Source organism: Topomyia yanbarensis, chromosome 2 (genome assembly GCF_030247195.1).
Source record: "Topomyia yanbarensis strain Yona2022 chromosome 2, ASM3024719v1, whole genome shotgun sequence".
Classification (NCBI taxonomy): Eukaryota; Metazoa; Arthropoda; class Insecta; order Diptera; family Culicidae; genus Topomyia; species Topomyia yanbarensis.
The window spans coordinates 53,676,254-53,693,739 of NC_080671.1; the positions used below are offsets into that span (position 1 = coordinate 53,676,254).

Sequence of the window (17,486 nt, forward strand, 5' to 3'; positions counted from 1 at the left end):
CTTACTCCAGTTTAGTATTACTAAAAAATAAAAAGGACATTAGAATAAACATAATAGGCTACTAATATGTCTACTTTATATTTTTTTTTATTGATTTGCACCTTCGAAGAAAATGGTCAATGTCAACAGTCTCATCTAACCGCAGTTATGTCTCGAACATCATCCGCACCTAGTCATTCTAACACCTATCTAAACATACACTTTTACAGACCCATTCCTCGCGACTCGCTGGATATCAATCTCGCTTCCCAGTACAACCACTCGGAGGAGCTGTTCAAGGATAGAAAACACGTTGTCCTACAGGATGAAACCTTGGGATGCACTACGTTCCGTCGACTCCGCAACACCCGGGATCTGAGCCCGGAGAAGATAATTCCGTTAAAACATCCGCTTCAAATCGGGGGATTGCTGGAGAAACCTTCGCCCAGCAGTGTAAAACTGATGAACACCGGACCACATACTCCGCTCACCAATCCCGGTTACTCGCGACAAACTGGGGACGGAAATTTCTTCAACTACTAAAATCAAATTTGTTTCGAGTTTCGAATAAAATAAATATTCCGATTCATTGGATAATATGTAGAACTTTTATTACGATTTATTTCGCTGGTTCTGATCATTCGTACAGTTTTAAGTTATTGTTATGTGTAGAGATAGCATAAAATGTATTCATTTGAATGTAGCATAGAAAATTAAATGTAAAATCCAGTAGGTGGATGAGTTTGCGTTGTTTCTTCAATGAATCCAATAAACTTACCATCGGTTATGTGATAAGTCGGAGAAGCATGGGTCCATAGTCCTTGATCCGTCGAATATCGAATTGTGTAAGTTGAGGGGGTTGTGGGGCTTATCTGAAAATATAAAACTTATCCATGTTTGGAACTGGTCGGGAAAAACAGCAGCTTAACGGTAGTTTAGGTGTAACCTAGAAAAAGATATGAGACAGGATACGTAGCAAGTCACGAACATTCTCGATGACGCGAGCCTGCAATCTCTGCAATCGATCTGCTTTAAACACGCTTTCCTCCGGATGCCCTCCGCTACAAGTCTCCCCAACGTTCCGCCAACTTTTAACACCTCTCTCGTCTGCTCCTTTCTCATGCTACGAACGCTAAATTTTTAAGATAAACCCCGGGAAAACTTCTGCCTGTATCATACTTCATTTTCTCTCTCTTCGTCTGCTGCCGGGCTCTACGTTTGTCGGCAACGCCATCGGTACAGACATGCAAAATACTTTGGCAGCAATTAATAAAACAAAACAAAATTAAGATCGAAGAGTTTTGAAATACTGGGCACTAGAATGTAGAAAAAGAAGGAAAAGAAAAAAGAGAATGTTAACTCGGTCGCAGCAGCAGCAACAAAAGCCAGCCGCTTCCGAAGTCCCTCCTGCAAGTAACGGGAAGAGCAATGCCGCAGCGCAGAAAAGAAGTTTTCGGCAGCACATTTTTCTAAGCTGCGGCGGTTTTCCGGAACAAACGGCGATCTGCGTCCGCATCATTGTCAGCCCGTAGACACCTCCCGAGGAACTACACTCTGTGCTACATGTGCGGCAACCGACAGCAAGCCAGCCAGCGATACAGCGATCAGCAAGGCAGCGAATTGTTTTTGAAGAGGGCAAACTCTGCGGTCTGAAAAGTCCACGCGGTCTGCCAAATGGAGGATACGCGTAGGTTCTTGTAAACGAAGGATGACCGGCAGGCACGGAACAGGGGAGACGTACGCTTTCTCTCTGCAACGCAGCTGTTTGGAGATCTCTTATGCTCCCTTTCTCTCATTCTCTGTCTCTGTTGACGTGATCTCCTCTCTTTCGTTACAGGCAACAGCAGCAGCAGCATGCAACCGCGTATGCCCTGTGATAGGAATATTACATATCGTTTAATTTTTTGTTTTATTGAAAATGTTGCGGGAAAAGACTAGGAGACCTGCTCGGCATTGTTTTAGTGGATTAAATGTCTACTACTAATATTTTCTTTGCTCAAGGCTTTGACATTCATCTGACTAAGATGTTGTTTAAGTCTGATAATTCCCACGGAGGTTCTTCTATTATTGCGTTACAACTATTTTGCTATATGTTGAAATCTTGTGACAATGCTCAAAATCCCTTGACAGTAATTCCAAGGCTTACATCGTGCTGCAAGGTTTGTAAAGCGTTAACAGGATCGGATCAATAATTGAGCAACCAATAATAAAAATCTAAAGGACCAGACCATGCTTCGTAAGACTCCTTAGAATGTAAAAGTCAGTTAAAAATTTCACGCGTAATGCTCGGGTTGTGGTCTTTCGCTCTAGTAGATTTAAAAGGGAGTTACGTAGAATAATCTAGCCTTCTTACTTTTATTTTTGGTCCCCGAATTATAAAATTGTGAGAAAACTCCCACAATGAAGCCATCAATGGAATGTCAATAATAGGCATCACGTTAATCTAAGTATTCTAATATTCGAAATGTGGTGCTAAAATTTTAATCCGTTGTGTTTAAATGTCCACTTGCCCAGTTATTGGTGAAGATATCTTAAATTACCCAATCGTTCTCGTTACAAGAAATAACCAAACGCCTTTTATACAAATCCAACGCTACAAACTTCCCCAATAAATGGTATTAATAACGCAAGTATAATAACTATTACAAGCAAATTACAAATCGATATACAATTTTCCGAGATATTTTATTTCTTCGGATTATTTTTTTTTTATTTGCGAGCATTAACGCAAATAATATGCTTAACCCATATTCACCCTATTGCTATAAACTCATAAATTTGAAGCTATTGATTATAGCAGCCTTTGTTTCAAGGCATTAGTCCATACATGGTTTACACAATTGTATTTTATTTTGTTTCAAAAAAGTTAGGAATAGTGCGCGTTAAAGACTAGTGGGTCAAAGTGCAATATTTTCTGTTCAATCAAAACGACGATTTTCAAGCATACTGGGTAGATCAAAACGTGCAAAATTTGCTATCTCAAATTACTAGTTTGAACATTGCCATGTTACAATTAATTATTTATATTTTAGTCAACTTTAACTTATTAGCAACTTTTTAAACAGTTGCTAGTAAAGGCCAGAACAATGTAATTTCTCAAGCATCCTTAAATTATTTTATTAAATGCCTAAATTCAGCATTAAAAATTGTGTCTAGACTTTTTTGTCTGGTTTAACAATCTCCAGCCATTTACTAATCTCACGCGCTAACTAGGACATTATTGGGATCAAATTACCTTACTCCAATTGCCTCACTTTCGGCAGCTGTTCTTATTTAACCTACACCACTCGTCATTTGTTGGTTGCTAATGTTCGAAGAAAGATGTTTAGAATAAAACTCATACGCTTCACTCATCGGTTTAAAAAATTTCACTGCATTTTTGGCTGGATCATTTGCTCTGAAAAACAAACATTGTTACGAAAAACGAATGCTTCCTTCTGCACCATTTACTACATACGGTCCTAAGTCGGTTCTAGAGCGCGCTTCTTAAATAGTGATGCCGCTCTAGTAGTGCGTTCCACGATCCAGAGGACTGCGGGATCTGGAATCTTTGCCACGGGACGATTTGCTACCGGAGCGAGATCGGTCACGGGAACGGGACTTTGAGCGCGAGTATGACCGTCGTCCACCACCTCCACGGGGTCGATCAACCGATCGGGAGCGACGTCGATTGCGGTCGCGTGAACGACCTCTCTCACGACCATTGTATCGGCGGCCTCCACCTCCTCCGCCGCCGCTTCCACGTTGTGGTGAAGTAGGCCGTCCGTAGCGAGCCATCTGAACACGGAGCTCCCTTCCGTCTAACATGCGCCCGTCCATGGCATCTAAAGCGTCCTGAGCGTCACGCTTATCAAAGAATCTGTGCAAAATAGGGGCAAATTGGTAAGTAATATTTAGAGTTCATTCCAGCATCCAATACATTACCTGACGAATGCAAAGCCGCGACTTTCACGGGTGTGGCGATCACGAGGAATGTAAATGTCACCCACTTCGCCGCAGCGTTCAAAAACGCGACGTAGGTCATCTGGAGTTGTTCGATAAGTTAGATTATCGACCTGTCGAAAGGAGAGGAGAAAAATTATAGTAAAAATCAATAGCGAATAGAAGAAATGAAGGCGTTTGAGTTTGACTAGAATGGTATACTGTTTGCTTTCTACAACTCATTGCTTGCTTCTTACAAATCGATCATGAATCGACCAAAGGGCCGAAGTCGCGATGATATCGAATCGAGTAAAATAGCTTTGAAAATTCGGTTCAGAAAATTAAATCGTATTTTAACAGTGTTTGCATACTGCGCCTTCAAATGTATTGAAACACTTTGAAACAATACTAGTTTTCGGAAGCATAACTAAAATGTTTTATATAATAACGTTTTCGTTGATAAAATTGAAAACAGATTATTTCGCCGAGTGTTGTTATGAAATGTTGACTAGGCCATTTTTGAGTCGCCCTCTTGTTTTGACGACTCTCAATTTCGCCCTGCAGTGTCGCCAAAAAACAAAAATCAAATGTGGCTTTCGCCGTGCTCGCTGGAGGGGAAAATTTGTTATTCCCCCTGGGCGTAACAAGCACTTGGTTTTTGTTTAGGGCGAGTCTGTTTACGGACCTTGTAAACAATGATGCTGTCAATTTCGCCTGTATACACTACCTTAGAAATGCAGAGGCGTAACCTGCCTGGCTTTTTGTTTACAGTCGAAAGTCGGATCCGCCGTTTTGTTTTTTATTGATTTTCATGAAGTGTGAAATATTTATAAATGAGTTTTTATATTTTTTATAAAGTATTTTTACTCCTCTTTCAGATATTAATCAAATCTCTGTTTGTGTACATTTGTTAGTTTCGCCCATTTGTCGGTTCACGATCGAAATGGTTTCGACCGTTTCGACAGTCAACTCTAACCACAAGCAGGAATGACATCCCTAATCACCAAAATTATCGTTTTCGTTTTTGACAGTGCACTATACCGGTGCGGTCGGTGCTACACTAATTGAAATTTGGGTGTAATCAGTCTGTCTCTTTTTTTTTGCACTACACTCGTGTAGCACCAGATAGAACCGAAAAAAAACATATTGCTTAGATATTAGGGTTATCCTTGGACATTAAAAAGGCGGCTGGATCGAAACCATTTTTTCGATACCGTACGTCGAAACCGTTATTTTTTGAAAAACCCGTACAACGAACATTTTGCGCTGGCCCTATTTGATTGATGTGGAATTTAATCGACCCGAGGCGAGAAATAATGTTTGAAAATTAAATGTTTGATATCACATTATCCTAAGCACGTCGTTAACCTCTTCGATCGTAATATTTTTAGTTACAAGCCTCGAGCTAAAAAGGATAACTAGAACATCCCTAGAAATATGTTACTTTTATCGGCGGTTTCGTTATTCAAGTGTGAGTAATCGAAGTTCAACGAGACACGCACACATTGACAATAAAACGTCGAATAAAATTCAATTATGCCGCTGAAGAAAAAAGTTACTGACGTACCAGTTTTTTGCCGAACCTATTTTTAAAAGTACGGAATATTTGCAGATAAAATATAAAACATTTACATCGAAAAAAAAACACTACTAAACCAAAACCCAACTCCAAAAATCGATTTTGCACCCTCATTAATTGACCTCCATTTTTATCATGGCCGTGCCGGCTCTTACCTTTAGGGAAACCATTCCGTCGATTCTCGGCGGAGGCCGTCCATAATTGCTGTTGCTCATGATGTCGATTTTAGCAATGCTGCACCAGCTTGGCCTTCACTTTGTTGAAATAACAAACTATGATGCACAAACGATATAATTTTCCAGCAGAATTTCACTTTTCAAACCACCGAAGAAAACTACGCAGCGACCACAGCGTGTTTGCTCTTCGTATGATCGCAGGCTGGCTTCAGTGACTTCACGGTACTTTCCACTTGGAATTAAAAATGGCTACCGCCGCCGGCTACCCAGCGCGAAACTTTCGAGGGAGCTGGCGTTGGTCCAACAGCAAATTATAAGTATATGGAAAAAATTCAAGCGACTGGATGAAACGTCTCACATCTCTGGGCAAATACGAACTCTACACTGAGAAAAAATCTATAGTATATATGACCAGACTTTTATGGTTGTTTTGACCAGAGCTGCAAATTTTCACCAAGTTGTTTTGAACTTGAAGGAAGAACAAATCTCAAATCATGCCCTACTATGTTCAATTCGCAGTTATTCGTTTACATCATTCATTCAAACAGCCGAGCTGTTCAATCATTTTCCATTCATTTTCGATTTCATTTACCTTGTGAATATCTCTGTACTGGGATATTGCCTAGGTTTTTCAAGCAAAACTACTCTGAACATACTTCTTGCTGTTCATGTAAGCTTGAAAACGCAAAATATGTCAACATTTAACCTAAACTGGCCTCTACAGAACAGATGACAACTTTGGTTGGTGAATGAAAAAGCAACAATTTGAAATGAAGACGTACGCTTCGGTTATGAAAATCCCGCCAACTTGAAAGTGAATGATTAAGGGAGGCTTTGAATTTGAATCATGGTTGGGTTTGATTGAGCTGAAAGTTGGCATTTGAAAATAAAAATTTGCACCACTGGTTTTGACTATTTGCCAAAAAAGTAGGAATGACCATGAGATCGGTAAGACTAAACTTTTGTATCGTAAACAATACTAGAAAAATCGATTACCGCTCAACTATAATGTTGGTATTTATGACAATTTGATCATGGTCACTCCAACAATATTTGTCATCTTAAAACTGATAATGGAATAGTCTGAATCACTATTAAAATAAAGTTAAAATGAAAATATGAGCATCTTAAATATAACAAGTGTCATTGTTATAAATACTTTTTGTGTCATTGTTCTCTGCACAATGTATTAATAAGTCCCGAAGACTTAATGTATAGTTGTTATGAAAACACTAAGGTTGAATTAACTAAATACATCGTTTATGTGGACGAGACCCATGTCGAAAGCACCATTTGCGTATAGTGCTTTTCAGCTGACTATACTTTGTATTATTATCAACTATAAAACTGGTCAATTTTTGCGTTCCCAAATGTATTCCTACATGTCGCGGCCATTACAGTGAAAAACCGTATACATAACATGCGGGCGTGCTTTGAAGACTTCGATTTTTTTACGATTACTATAATTTTGCGGTAAGGCCTTATAAACCATCGCATAATCGAGTCCTAGCCGGAAAGGGTTCTTAGTGACCAAATAGGAGTTAGCACTAGCTAAGAATCACACTAAGAATCGGCTTAAAAGTCTGACGAAACAGAAAGTCGCAACGGAATGCAGTACCAGGAGTTTGCTTTACCCATTAGTATTGCACCAGGTGAGTAAATACTGAAATTTTATATGATAATGAACTGTAACGTTCTCAAACCATAAATTTTTCGATTTATTTTTTTAGCGTGACTGCAGAAAAATAAGACTAAAACGAGCTTTTTTAAGATAATTATCGAGGATTATTAGATTAGATCATCGTAAGTTTATCGAAGCTGTCCAATGCTACAATGAACTGTTCTACCGATCTATTGTGGAAGAGGATGAAAGCAAGTACTAATATGTACCGTTCTTGCTTCGGCTGGTCAACAAAAATCGCACATGCTGGCTACTTTTTTCAAAGATGAATGCTGTCCATATCTTCCTGCATATTCTATTTTGGAACGCTTTAATTCACTCTTACCATCCATCTAGTTATATTAACAGGCGTCATTTTCAAAATAACTAGTCAACAAATGTCAAATGTTTTAGTTATTACATACAGGCCTAGGTCAGGATTACTATGCTTATTGTTATACCAAGCAGCCCACTTATAATGGTCATTTTGACAACATAGTGTTCAATTTCACTATTATTATAAAACGTTAGGTCAACATAACTACGCATATTGTTACACTGAACATTCCACTCACAATAGTCATGCTTTCAATAGAATGTTCAATATTACTATTATGGCACAAAGCTCGAGTATAGTGAAAGTGAGCATGGATATAGTTAAGGTGAGCTAATGCTATAGTCGGTTAAAAACCACTATACTCGCAAAGTCTAATTAACCTCCTCATATGGTAAGTGTTACTATATAATTTTTCTTAGTGTAGAAGCTACATGTGAAAAGAGCACAAATCGACGAGGATTTGGAAAAGTTGGATTTTTGATGCGCTTCGATATTCTAGTTGCAGTTGAAAATCGAAAAATTTAACTTGCGCCTTTCGTTCTTTCCCTATTTTCAGAACTCTGCAACTAATGCGCATCTTGTGTACATGTTAGAGAATAAACTTGCGCATCATCTACACCAGTTGCGCTTTGGTTCCGCACGCTGAAAGTAGGAGAAAAATCGAAAGGCGCAAGTTCACTATTTCGTTTTTCAACTGCAACCAGAATATCGCATTTTTTCACGGTTGACAAATATATAAAATCGAATGAAAATTAACCTTTTCGATCAAATACATTATACAGGCGTAATTCGCTGGTTTGTCGCTTTTTAACTGGGCCGCTTTTTGTTGAACCTCCACTAGTTAGACCATTGTTTAACGAAAAAGCATCCTCATGTCAAAATTTTACATCAAATTCATTGTGACTATCAAACTGTCAATAATTAGATATGTGAACAGTCGTATACTTACTCTACTAACGTCTCCTTTGGAGAGTTTTTGGCGTCTGTCAATCGGCCCAACTACAGACACTTTATACATACAGAAAAAAATATACGGGTCACGGGATTTGCGCCGGGATTGGATAAGGGAAAATTTCCCGCCGAGATCTCTCGTCACAGGTTTTGAAATCCCGAGCTCCATTTAAAATACACAGGGACCCAGATCCCGTGATACGTTTCCCGAACTGTAAACTAGCCTTTACGGTGTAAAAGCCAACTGTCAAATTTCTCTTTGAAAGGAAATTTCACACACACAGTTCACAGAAGTTAGTTAAAGAGAAAACGTTCCTCTTTTGTTTACTACACACATCTGTGATTTAAGAGAAATGGTTTGTCCGGAATTTCAACTCAAAGTGAATTTTGACAGGTGGCTTTTACGCCGTATTCATATGTTTTGGTAAAAATAAGAATGTTTCACTCTTAAAAGTTTTAGTTTCAACCTAATAGTAGGCGTTGGTTGCTTTTTTGCTAAGAGCGGAACATTCTTACTTTTATGTTACTTTTATGTTTTAATTGCCGCAAAGTTCTACTGTATCGATTTCTTGGCTATTTTCGGCAAATTTGAGACTAAGAGAAACGAAAACAATGAAATTGAAAGACGGATGGGTATTCTAGAGCGAATCAGTTATAAACTTAGAACGGAAAACTAGGACTAGGCAGGCTCATATGGACATGATCGAAAGGAAATGTGAAGAATTCTTTGCCTTCTGCTAAGTAGGAGTTGGGCGTTGCACCCAAGTCTACCGCATGGTCTATTGTAGAACATAACACATCATCATGTTTTACCGCCGACGCCGTTCTTACTTTTACCAATATTTTTGTGTGACTGTCAAAAACAAGCATGATGGTACTGTGAGGAAGCCCATGTAGAGCTTACACATTTAAATTTCATTACGTACCTGTAAGTAATTTTAATCTGCTGTCCTTATTTCGCTGCCGCCCGAATAGAAATGTACAGTTACAAAACCATGATTTTCACTGTGACAATACAGTAATTTTACAATAATTTACAGTAAGTTTTAGTGTTATGCTACAATACAAAAATAAACTTTAACGTTTTTATGGTAAAGTGCAATGTAAAATAGACTTTTACAATGAACAAGGGGGTGGTTATGTATCTTAACATTAAAAAATCAATTTTTCTCCATACATTTTTTTCTCGAAAACAGTAAAATTTAGTGTGAATGCACTGTATCAGTTTTTGTTTAACAGTGAAATTTATTGTTACATGCAATTTTATTGTAAATCTACTGTGAGAACTTGGCATCAAACAATGTTGAAATAGTAATAACTATAATATTTATTGTTTTATGCTTGTTTGTAGGGTAAATGCTATTGTAAAATTCTCTCCGGGCGGCAAACAAGGAAGGGGGAATGATTATTTTACTCAAAATTCATGGGATGAAATGTAGCCGGCTTTGTGGAAAATCTCATTATTTTTGGGTAAAATTGGACTCGTTGGAGGAATGAGAATGCACAGATTTCAGGTAACCTGAACTGCTAGGTAGTGCATGTTTTCCGTGTATATGGGATCTTCCGTGATGACAGTAAATATTCATTGTTGCTAGTTTTACTGTTTTTGTATCCGCAAGTCTGGATAATACACAACGTCGCTATAGGTGAAAAATGGAACAACGACAGCTTGCACAAGCTGAAGACGTATCGATAGTGATAGCACAGTTGCGAATCTTCTGAAAGTCCTGAGCGTGTTGTAGGCCTTCATCACGATGTCGTTCACTTGGTATCCCGCATAAATGTGTACCATATGCCAACCATTGAATCAAACGTTTCAAAACCATTTGCAATATGGATCGTTCAACAATAGATTAACCATTGTCTGGTATAATATCGAACATAACCAGTGTCGTTTTTCCATGCTCGACTATACAAACAACGGGTCATTAAAACCAAAATATGCTGTTTTCCATATACATTTGGACAACATACCATTAAAGAACGACACAGATTATGGTGGCATGCATATTTTAGGTCTAGCGATGGATAAAATATTAGCTAGAGAAAATAATCTCTTCCTCTTCACATTTCAATTCTATCGATTGATGAAATTTTATTTTGTTACACGCCATCTTCTGAAGAAAGCTTCGTTGACACTAAGTGGACTGACGCTTTATCCAATTGAGCTATCGCAGTAACCTTGTAGGACGAGGATTTTTAACCATCTTAAACTACATATTTTTGGAGTTATAGTACACAGATATACGAATAACGAAGACCACCAGAGCAATATTAACCTCTGGCACAAAAGTACAATGTAGTACATACAAATCTCCAATATAGGGATACACGGAAGGTATTGGAAGTGGTAACTAAAATGGGTATGGTAGTACAGTCGTGATTCGCTGGTTGGGCCACACTAGAGTGCCCAAAAAATAATGAATTTTTGAAAACTCACTCGGCCCACCCCTGAGTCGATTCCTAGTTCCACCAGGAGTACTTGCTCCAAATTTGAAGCAAATCGGACAAGTCTAGCTACCTGACCAAGGTGCCTGAAGTTTGTATGGGATTTTTCGACGATTTACATGGAGAAAACCCACTAGCTCGCATTTTCACCGCTAGGTAGCACTGTATGCATCGTATTATCACTGTAAGTGAAAATAAAAAAGATAATTTAATTGTCTACAACTTTGTCGAAGACTGCTAGTCAATCCAGCCTTGTTGAAAGAAGTTATTAAACTTTTAGTGAAGTGATGTCTGAGTCAGTTTTGCATGGGGCCTAGCAGTACGTGGTAGTATATCAATACTAGGTTCTAACAAACTAAACATTTTTGTGGAATAATGGTTAGATTTAGCTGAATAGTATGTTCAGAAGAATTGCAGTACATAACACGAGTTATGTTTTGGTTAGAAAATTTTAGTTACACCTGTGACCGCATAGATGGCGCCAACACTAACTTTTCAACAGAAAGAGATAGAATATCGAGATGTTTGGCAAAATTACTGAAGAAATTTTGTTCTACAACTTTGTAGAAGACACCTAATTTCTATCTCTCTCCGTTGAAAAGTTAGTGTTGGCGCCATCTATGCGGTCACAGCTGGAACTAAAGTTTTCTAACCAAAACATAACTCGTATTATGTACTACAATTCTTCCGAACACACTAGTGAGCTAAATCTAACCATTATTCCATAAAAATGTTTAGTTTGTTAGAACCTAGTACTGATACATTACCATGCACTGCTAGGCTCCATGCAAAACTGACTCAGACATCACTTCGTTATAAGCTTAATAACTTTTCTTGTTTGAGTCGGATCGCTTTGCAGTCTTCAACAAAGTTGTAGATAATAGAATTATCTTCTTAAGTTTCACTTTTGGTGATAATCTGATGTATACAGTGCCCCCTAGCGGTGAAAATGTTCGCAAGTGGGTTTTCTCCATGTAAATTGTCGAAAAATCCCATACAAACTTCAAGCACGTTGGTCCGGTAGCTAGACTTGTTCGATTTGGCTCAAATTTGGAGCAGACACTCCTGGTGGGACTAGGAATCGACTCAGGGGTGGGCCGATGGGGGTCATTTTTTTCTGTCACTCTAGGCCACACCCTAGGGGCAGATCACTCTAAGAATGTATAACGAATTTGCATCAAATTGAAAAAAATGCATTTAATTTCCATTTTTGCATTAGCTTTGTACTGCCTCGCAGAAAAGTTTGTTTAACAAACGTCCTACGCTGATCCACTTTGTTCGACGTTTTGTTAAATGTAGGGCTAGTTTTTCTGTAGGGTTTTGACGTCTTACACGCAACGCAAACAACATTGCACGCAACGCAAACAACATTGCACGCAACGCAAAATACATTATGAATTTCTATTTTGATGGAAATAAATGCATTTAATTTCGCTGATTTTTAAAAATGCATCACAAGTGATCTGCCCCTAGGCCACACCTCTGTCCAACTAACGAATTGGATTCGTTAGTTGGACCGACTGACAGATGTCAAAAACTCTCCAAAGGAGACGTTAGTAGTGTAATTGCATCTATTCACATCTCTAATAATTGTCAGATTGATTGTCAAAGTAAATTTGACATGAGATTTTGGCGTTCAGATGCTTTTTAGTTGGACAATGGTCCAACTAGCGGAGGTCCAACTAAAAAGCAGTCCAGTTAAAAAGTGTCCAACCAGCGAATCACGACTGTATTGCATACCAAAACTTACTACAATCTGACTTTCATGACTTTAGGTCAGAGATCTTGTTCCACTATACTTACACACGATTCTACAATTTCCCACATTCGTTGGCTAAATGAAGTGCACTAAACAAACAAAATACAAGCGAGAACACGCGAATTGTTTAAAAAAACAATTTTAAGCTTAAGCTAAACATGAACCGCCATGTTTGAAAAGCGCAAAAACAACCAAGTCCATTTCAGCCGCCAGAAAATTTGTCTAAGTGTTGAAATTGCCTTTAAATCGCATTCGTAAATTGTATTTATTCCTAGGGGCAATTAGCCCAGGCGAGTTGAGTCAAACTGTTTAAATCGCCTGACCATGTTCGTCCGCATTTTTTTACGGGTTTTCTCTCAAAGTGATGTGTGACAGCATGCTTATTGGCCGTTTACAAAAAACATTTATGTTTCAGTTCAGTGTAATATTCTTGAAAAGCTAGCATCTTTTTTATAAAAATTGAAAACAACTTGCTGACGTTTCGTGGACTACACGTTGTTTGGATTGTTTTGGTTCCGAAATTCCGCTGGTAGACTGATGTGGTATTTTTAAGCTGGTCGTTTTTTCAATTCTCATGTAAATCTCGCTTGAATATTCCATGCATAATTTACCAACAATTATAAAGTTTAAAGTGTGCTATTCCGCAATCCGGTTTTCTTCTACCAATTCGAAGCTTCACCAAATCCTTGCTCTAATGCCGTTAGACCCGAAGCACATCGCCGAGGCGCAGAAACAACGGCTTAAATTGAAGCAGAAAATTATCAAGACATCGCCCGGTATCGTAAATCTGCAGATCGTTGGATCTGGTGCTCCTGGAACCCCAGCTTCTGTGTATCTTTTCAGCGATCAAACACGGTACCTGTTCAATTGTGGCGAAGGAACGCAACGGTTGGCCTATGAACACAAGACGAAACTGTCATGCTTGGAGAATATTTTTATAACCAGAACTTCCTGGGAACGGATCGGAGGCTTACCGGGGATTTGTTTGACCATGCAAGATGTGGGAGTGCCAAACGTGACTTTGCACGGTCCTCCGGGATTAGGTGAATTATTTAAGGCAATGAGACGATTCGTTGTTCTGAAAGATATGAAGGTTGAGGCACCGGAATATAAAGCAGAGGATGTGTACGATGATCATGTTATGAGACTGAAATACGTGGTGATAAACAGGTCAGTACTTAAATACATTTTCCATAAAGTGGTTGAATAAATTTTCCTAATTTCAAAGGGAACCAGATTCTGTTTCAAATTCTGACGAAGAAGATAAAATAGACGTTACGGCCGTGGACGACACCGACTATTACGCTTACGAAAAACGCCGGAAGTCTGAACCAGCACTGAAAATGTCTGCTCCAACAAAACAGTATCAGGATTGGACCAAGCGTCAAGAGAACTGCGTTATGGCGTACATCTGCAAGTTGAAACTTCGCTTTGGGCAATTATCACTAGAAAAGTGTGTCGATAAAGGAGTTCCACCAGGTCCGCTTCTGGGTCAGTTGAAAAATGGAAATGATGTAACACTTCCTAATGGAACATTCGTTAAATCGAGTGACGTGAGAGGTCCTGATGATCCAGGTCCTGTGTTTATTTTTATCGACATCCCAAACGAAGCGTATTTGAAGGATTTGGAAGAGAAGAACATTCACTTTGCTCCCTACCAATGCACGGCTACAGATGATTCTAACCAGGCAATGTACGTAGTTCATTTTAGTCCATTGGAGGTGATGAATAATCCACATTATAAGAAGTTTATGGATAGATTTACTCCAAGCACACTACATATAGCGTTAAACGCAATCAACAGGTAATGGCTAGGATTTTCCATTGTCCATACGATAAACGGTTTGTTTTCAGTTTCTCTGGCTACGTTGCATCCCATCGAATACAGTATCACTTGAATAAGCTAGATCAGCAGATATTTCCATTGCTAAGGTAAACTTCAGTGTCACATTAAAAACCGATTACTCAAATTTCGGTAATTTTTAGGGAAAAAAATAATGACTACAGCAAACCTTTCGGACCCAAAGACTGTAATTTAGTACGCTCTTCTTCGCTTAGTTACTTGCACATTAGACCAAGGAAGGGAATTGAACGGTAAACATTGTTTTGTAACTACGTTGTTTACCTTATTCCTCCGGTATCATAAAATAATATGTTATGATTGCAACATTTTCCAGCACCCAGGAAGCTGTCATTAACCCAGCAGAATACCTACAGGAGCTTGAAGACTTAGCAGACTTCAAAGCGGCTCTAGATGACGTTCGTAAGAAGTTGGAAGATCAGAAATGCGATGATGCACAGTCGATAGTTCGATCGGAAGCATTTCCAAGAGTAGTTTTTCTCGGTACTGGGTCATCGATTCCAAACAAAACTCGTAATGTGAGCGCTATACTGATACACACCAATCCAGACTCATCGATCTTACTGGACTGCGGAGAAGGAACAGCTGGACAGATTGTTAGGTTTTTTGGACAGGAAAGGGCGGAGCATGTTTTTAGCACTATTAAAGCGATTTACATCTCCCACTTGCATGCGGATCATCATTTAGGTAGTTCCGTATGTATCTATTATCTTCAAGATGTTTAAACCAAATTTTCTTGAAGGTCTCTTTGGACTTCTTCAAATGAAACGTCGATTGCTGGGGTCAGGCTGTGAAAAAGTGCTTCTTTTAGCCCCAGAACAGATCTCTTACTGGTTGAGATTGTATGACTGTCGGTTTGAACCTTTACATAAAGAATACGTTCTAGTGAAAAATGCGAAAGTTGTAGGTCTACATTCCAATTGTAAGAAGTCGGAAAAAATAATGTACGTTTGTTTTCAGATTGACCAACCTTTGCGTGACGAAAAGATACTAGATATGGGCATAACTGAAATCGCAACGTGTCGCGTTCGTCATTGTCCACATTCGTTTGGAGTTGCCCTTCAAATGACATCCAGTCACAAGGGGGAACCAGGAGAAGTAGTAAAAATCACGTACAGTGGTGATACCATGCCCTGTCAGGAGCTGGTAAATCTAGGGAAGGATTCGACGATTCTTATTCATGAAGCCACCATGGAAGATGAGTTGGAGGCAGAAGCCCGAATCAAAATGCACAGCACCCTCTCGCAAGCAATCAAACAGGGCGAGAGAATGAATGCAAAGTATACTTTGCTGACCCATTTTAGTCAACGATACGCAAAAATACCGCGTATTGAATCTACGCTAGGCACCAACTTAGGAATCGCTTTTGACAACATGGAAGTGACCCTGAACGATCTACCATCGTTGTGTTTATTTTATCCTGCTCTGAAGGCGATGTTTATTAGTCACTTCGAAGAGATGGAACAGAAAGCAATCAAACGGGGAAATAAGAGGATGCGATTGGAGCCTGGCGGTAGCGGTAATAGTAGCAAAGAGACTTCCCCTATCCGGTAGGGATGTACAGGAATAAAAATTGTTAATTATTAGCTTATTGAACTTTTTTTTCGAGATCATTAATATGTAGAGTTGAACCCATGCGAAAATTGGCCAAATCGTGCGTTGATGTGATGAGAAATTCCTTTAGCATGACAAACATTTGGGATGTTTTAAGCCAAAGTGTAGAAGAATCAAGTAGTATACATGACCAAAAACGCATTTACACTCAATACGGTTCTATAATATTCACCCGAATGTCATTCTCTCGAAATTCATTTACCTGCATGACGTTAGCACAAAAGCCATTTCCCGAATGGACCATTTATCCGAATATCATTAACCAGCATGAATCATTTACCCGAATGCCATAAACCCGAATAGACCACTTGGCCAAATGTCATTAATCTGAATACCGCATTCCCGAAACCCGACCCGAACCCGTGAATGAAAATTAGGTGAAGCCCGCACCCGACCCGATCCCGAGAATTTTAAAATTTGAAAACCCGAACTCGACTCGAACCCCAAAATCACCGAAGATTTTGAATTTTAAGCACTCGAGCTGGATCCTAAGCTCATCACTCGAGACTAAAGTAGCACCAAATGCGTCCAGTTACTGGCGAATTACTGGTGAGTGGAATTCCTATTTATATTTACTATTATTGAACATCGAATTTGCAATGTTCCGAGAAACTTATGAATCGTCGATGTCTTAACCGGAAAAAGGATAAATCGGCGGCTAACTCATGGGGAAATACAAAGCTTAATGATTAATATTTCAAACAACCTTGCCCGTCGTACTCAACCGAAATTTTTATTTTTTGACGTAGGATTACGTCTTTGTTTTCGATATGGGGGTGCACTTTGCAAATTCTACAAAAATGATATGTAACGAGAAGTGGTCCAATTTTAAACGCATATAATTCAGCCATCTCACAAAAAATTTTAAATTTTTTTGCGCATATCGCTCCGAAATACTTCTAAGAATAGATTCCAATAGATAAACCCAAAGATTTCTGATATCATGGCATAAAAAAATTTAAATAATGTACAACCTAGTCAAAATATATTGCATTTACACACAGAAGATAGCGCTTCCCAAGTCCGGCACGACAGATTTGTGTAACTAGTGCGCTACGCTTCTATGAATGACGTCATCATCGGCTATTTAAAGAACGGATTTGGCCGGACAAGCTCAGTTGCCTGTTGAACGGCAGGCTGAGCAGATCACTGCGCTGTATGTTGTCACAACCAGTGTAGCTGAGTTAGAAGTCCGTTACAC

At 39.0% G+C, this 17,486-nt stretch overlaps 3 protein-coding genes across 6 annotated transcripts in view; 2 read left to right on the forward strand and 1 right to left on the reverse strand.

The window, feature by feature from the left end:
* LOC131685104 (zinc finger protein 728) overlaps positions 1 to 585 on the forward strand; it is a 37,402-nt gene extending 36,817 nt beyond the window's left edge. Inside the window, exon 2 of the mRNA XM_058968558.1 lies at positions 210 to 585. Coding sequence (XP_058824541.1) covers positions 210 to 522 — 313 coding nt within the window. The 3' untranslated portion in view covers positions 523 to 585. The remainder of the gene's footprint in view (positions 1 to 209) is intronic.
* LOC131685114 (serine/arginine-rich splicing factor 2) lies at positions 569 to 5,890 on the reverse strand. 4 transcript variants are annotated; one of them, XR_009304740.1, is made up of 5 exons: positions 5,635 to 5,890; positions 3,904 to 4,034; positions 3,430 to 3,838; positions 3,215 to 3,376; positions 569 to 1,850 (listed from the first exon to the last, which is right to left on the reverse strand). XR_009304740.1 is itself a non-coding variant. In XM_058968572.1 (4 exons), the coding sequence occupies exons 1-3, from the start codon at positions 5,692 to 5,694 to the stop codon at positions 3,484 to 3,486; spliced, it is 546 nt and encodes a 181-aa protein (XP_058824555.1). In that variant the 5' UTR covers positions 5,695 to 5,889; the 3' UTR covers positions 3,072 to 3,376; positions 3,437 to 3,483. The 4 variants fall into 4 exon arrangements, 1 of the variants encoding a protein (XP_058824555.1); XR_009304739.1 differs by having other exon boundaries at positions 569 to 851; positions 3,437 to 3,838; positions 5,635 to 5,889; XR_009304738.1 differs by having other exon boundaries at positions 3,437 to 3,838; positions 5,635 to 5,889.
* A 7,408-nt stretch (positions 5,891 to 13,298) lies between these two features.
* LOC131685099 (ribonuclease Z, mitochondrial) lies at positions 13,299 to 16,337 on the forward strand. The gene is made up of 7 exons (XM_058968546.1): positions 13,299 to 13,980; positions 14,039 to 14,614; positions 14,665 to 14,742; positions 14,797 to 14,904; positions 14,988 to 15,358; positions 15,414 to 15,574; positions 15,632 to 16,337. The coding sequence occupies exons 1-7, from the start codon at positions 13,409 to 13,411 to the stop codon at positions 16,223 to 16,225; spliced, it is 2,460 nt and encodes an 819-aa protein (XP_058824529.1). The 5' UTR covers positions 13,299 to 13,408; the 3' UTR covers positions 16,226 to 16,337.
* Positions 16,338 to 17,486: the final 1,149 nt, after the last annotated feature.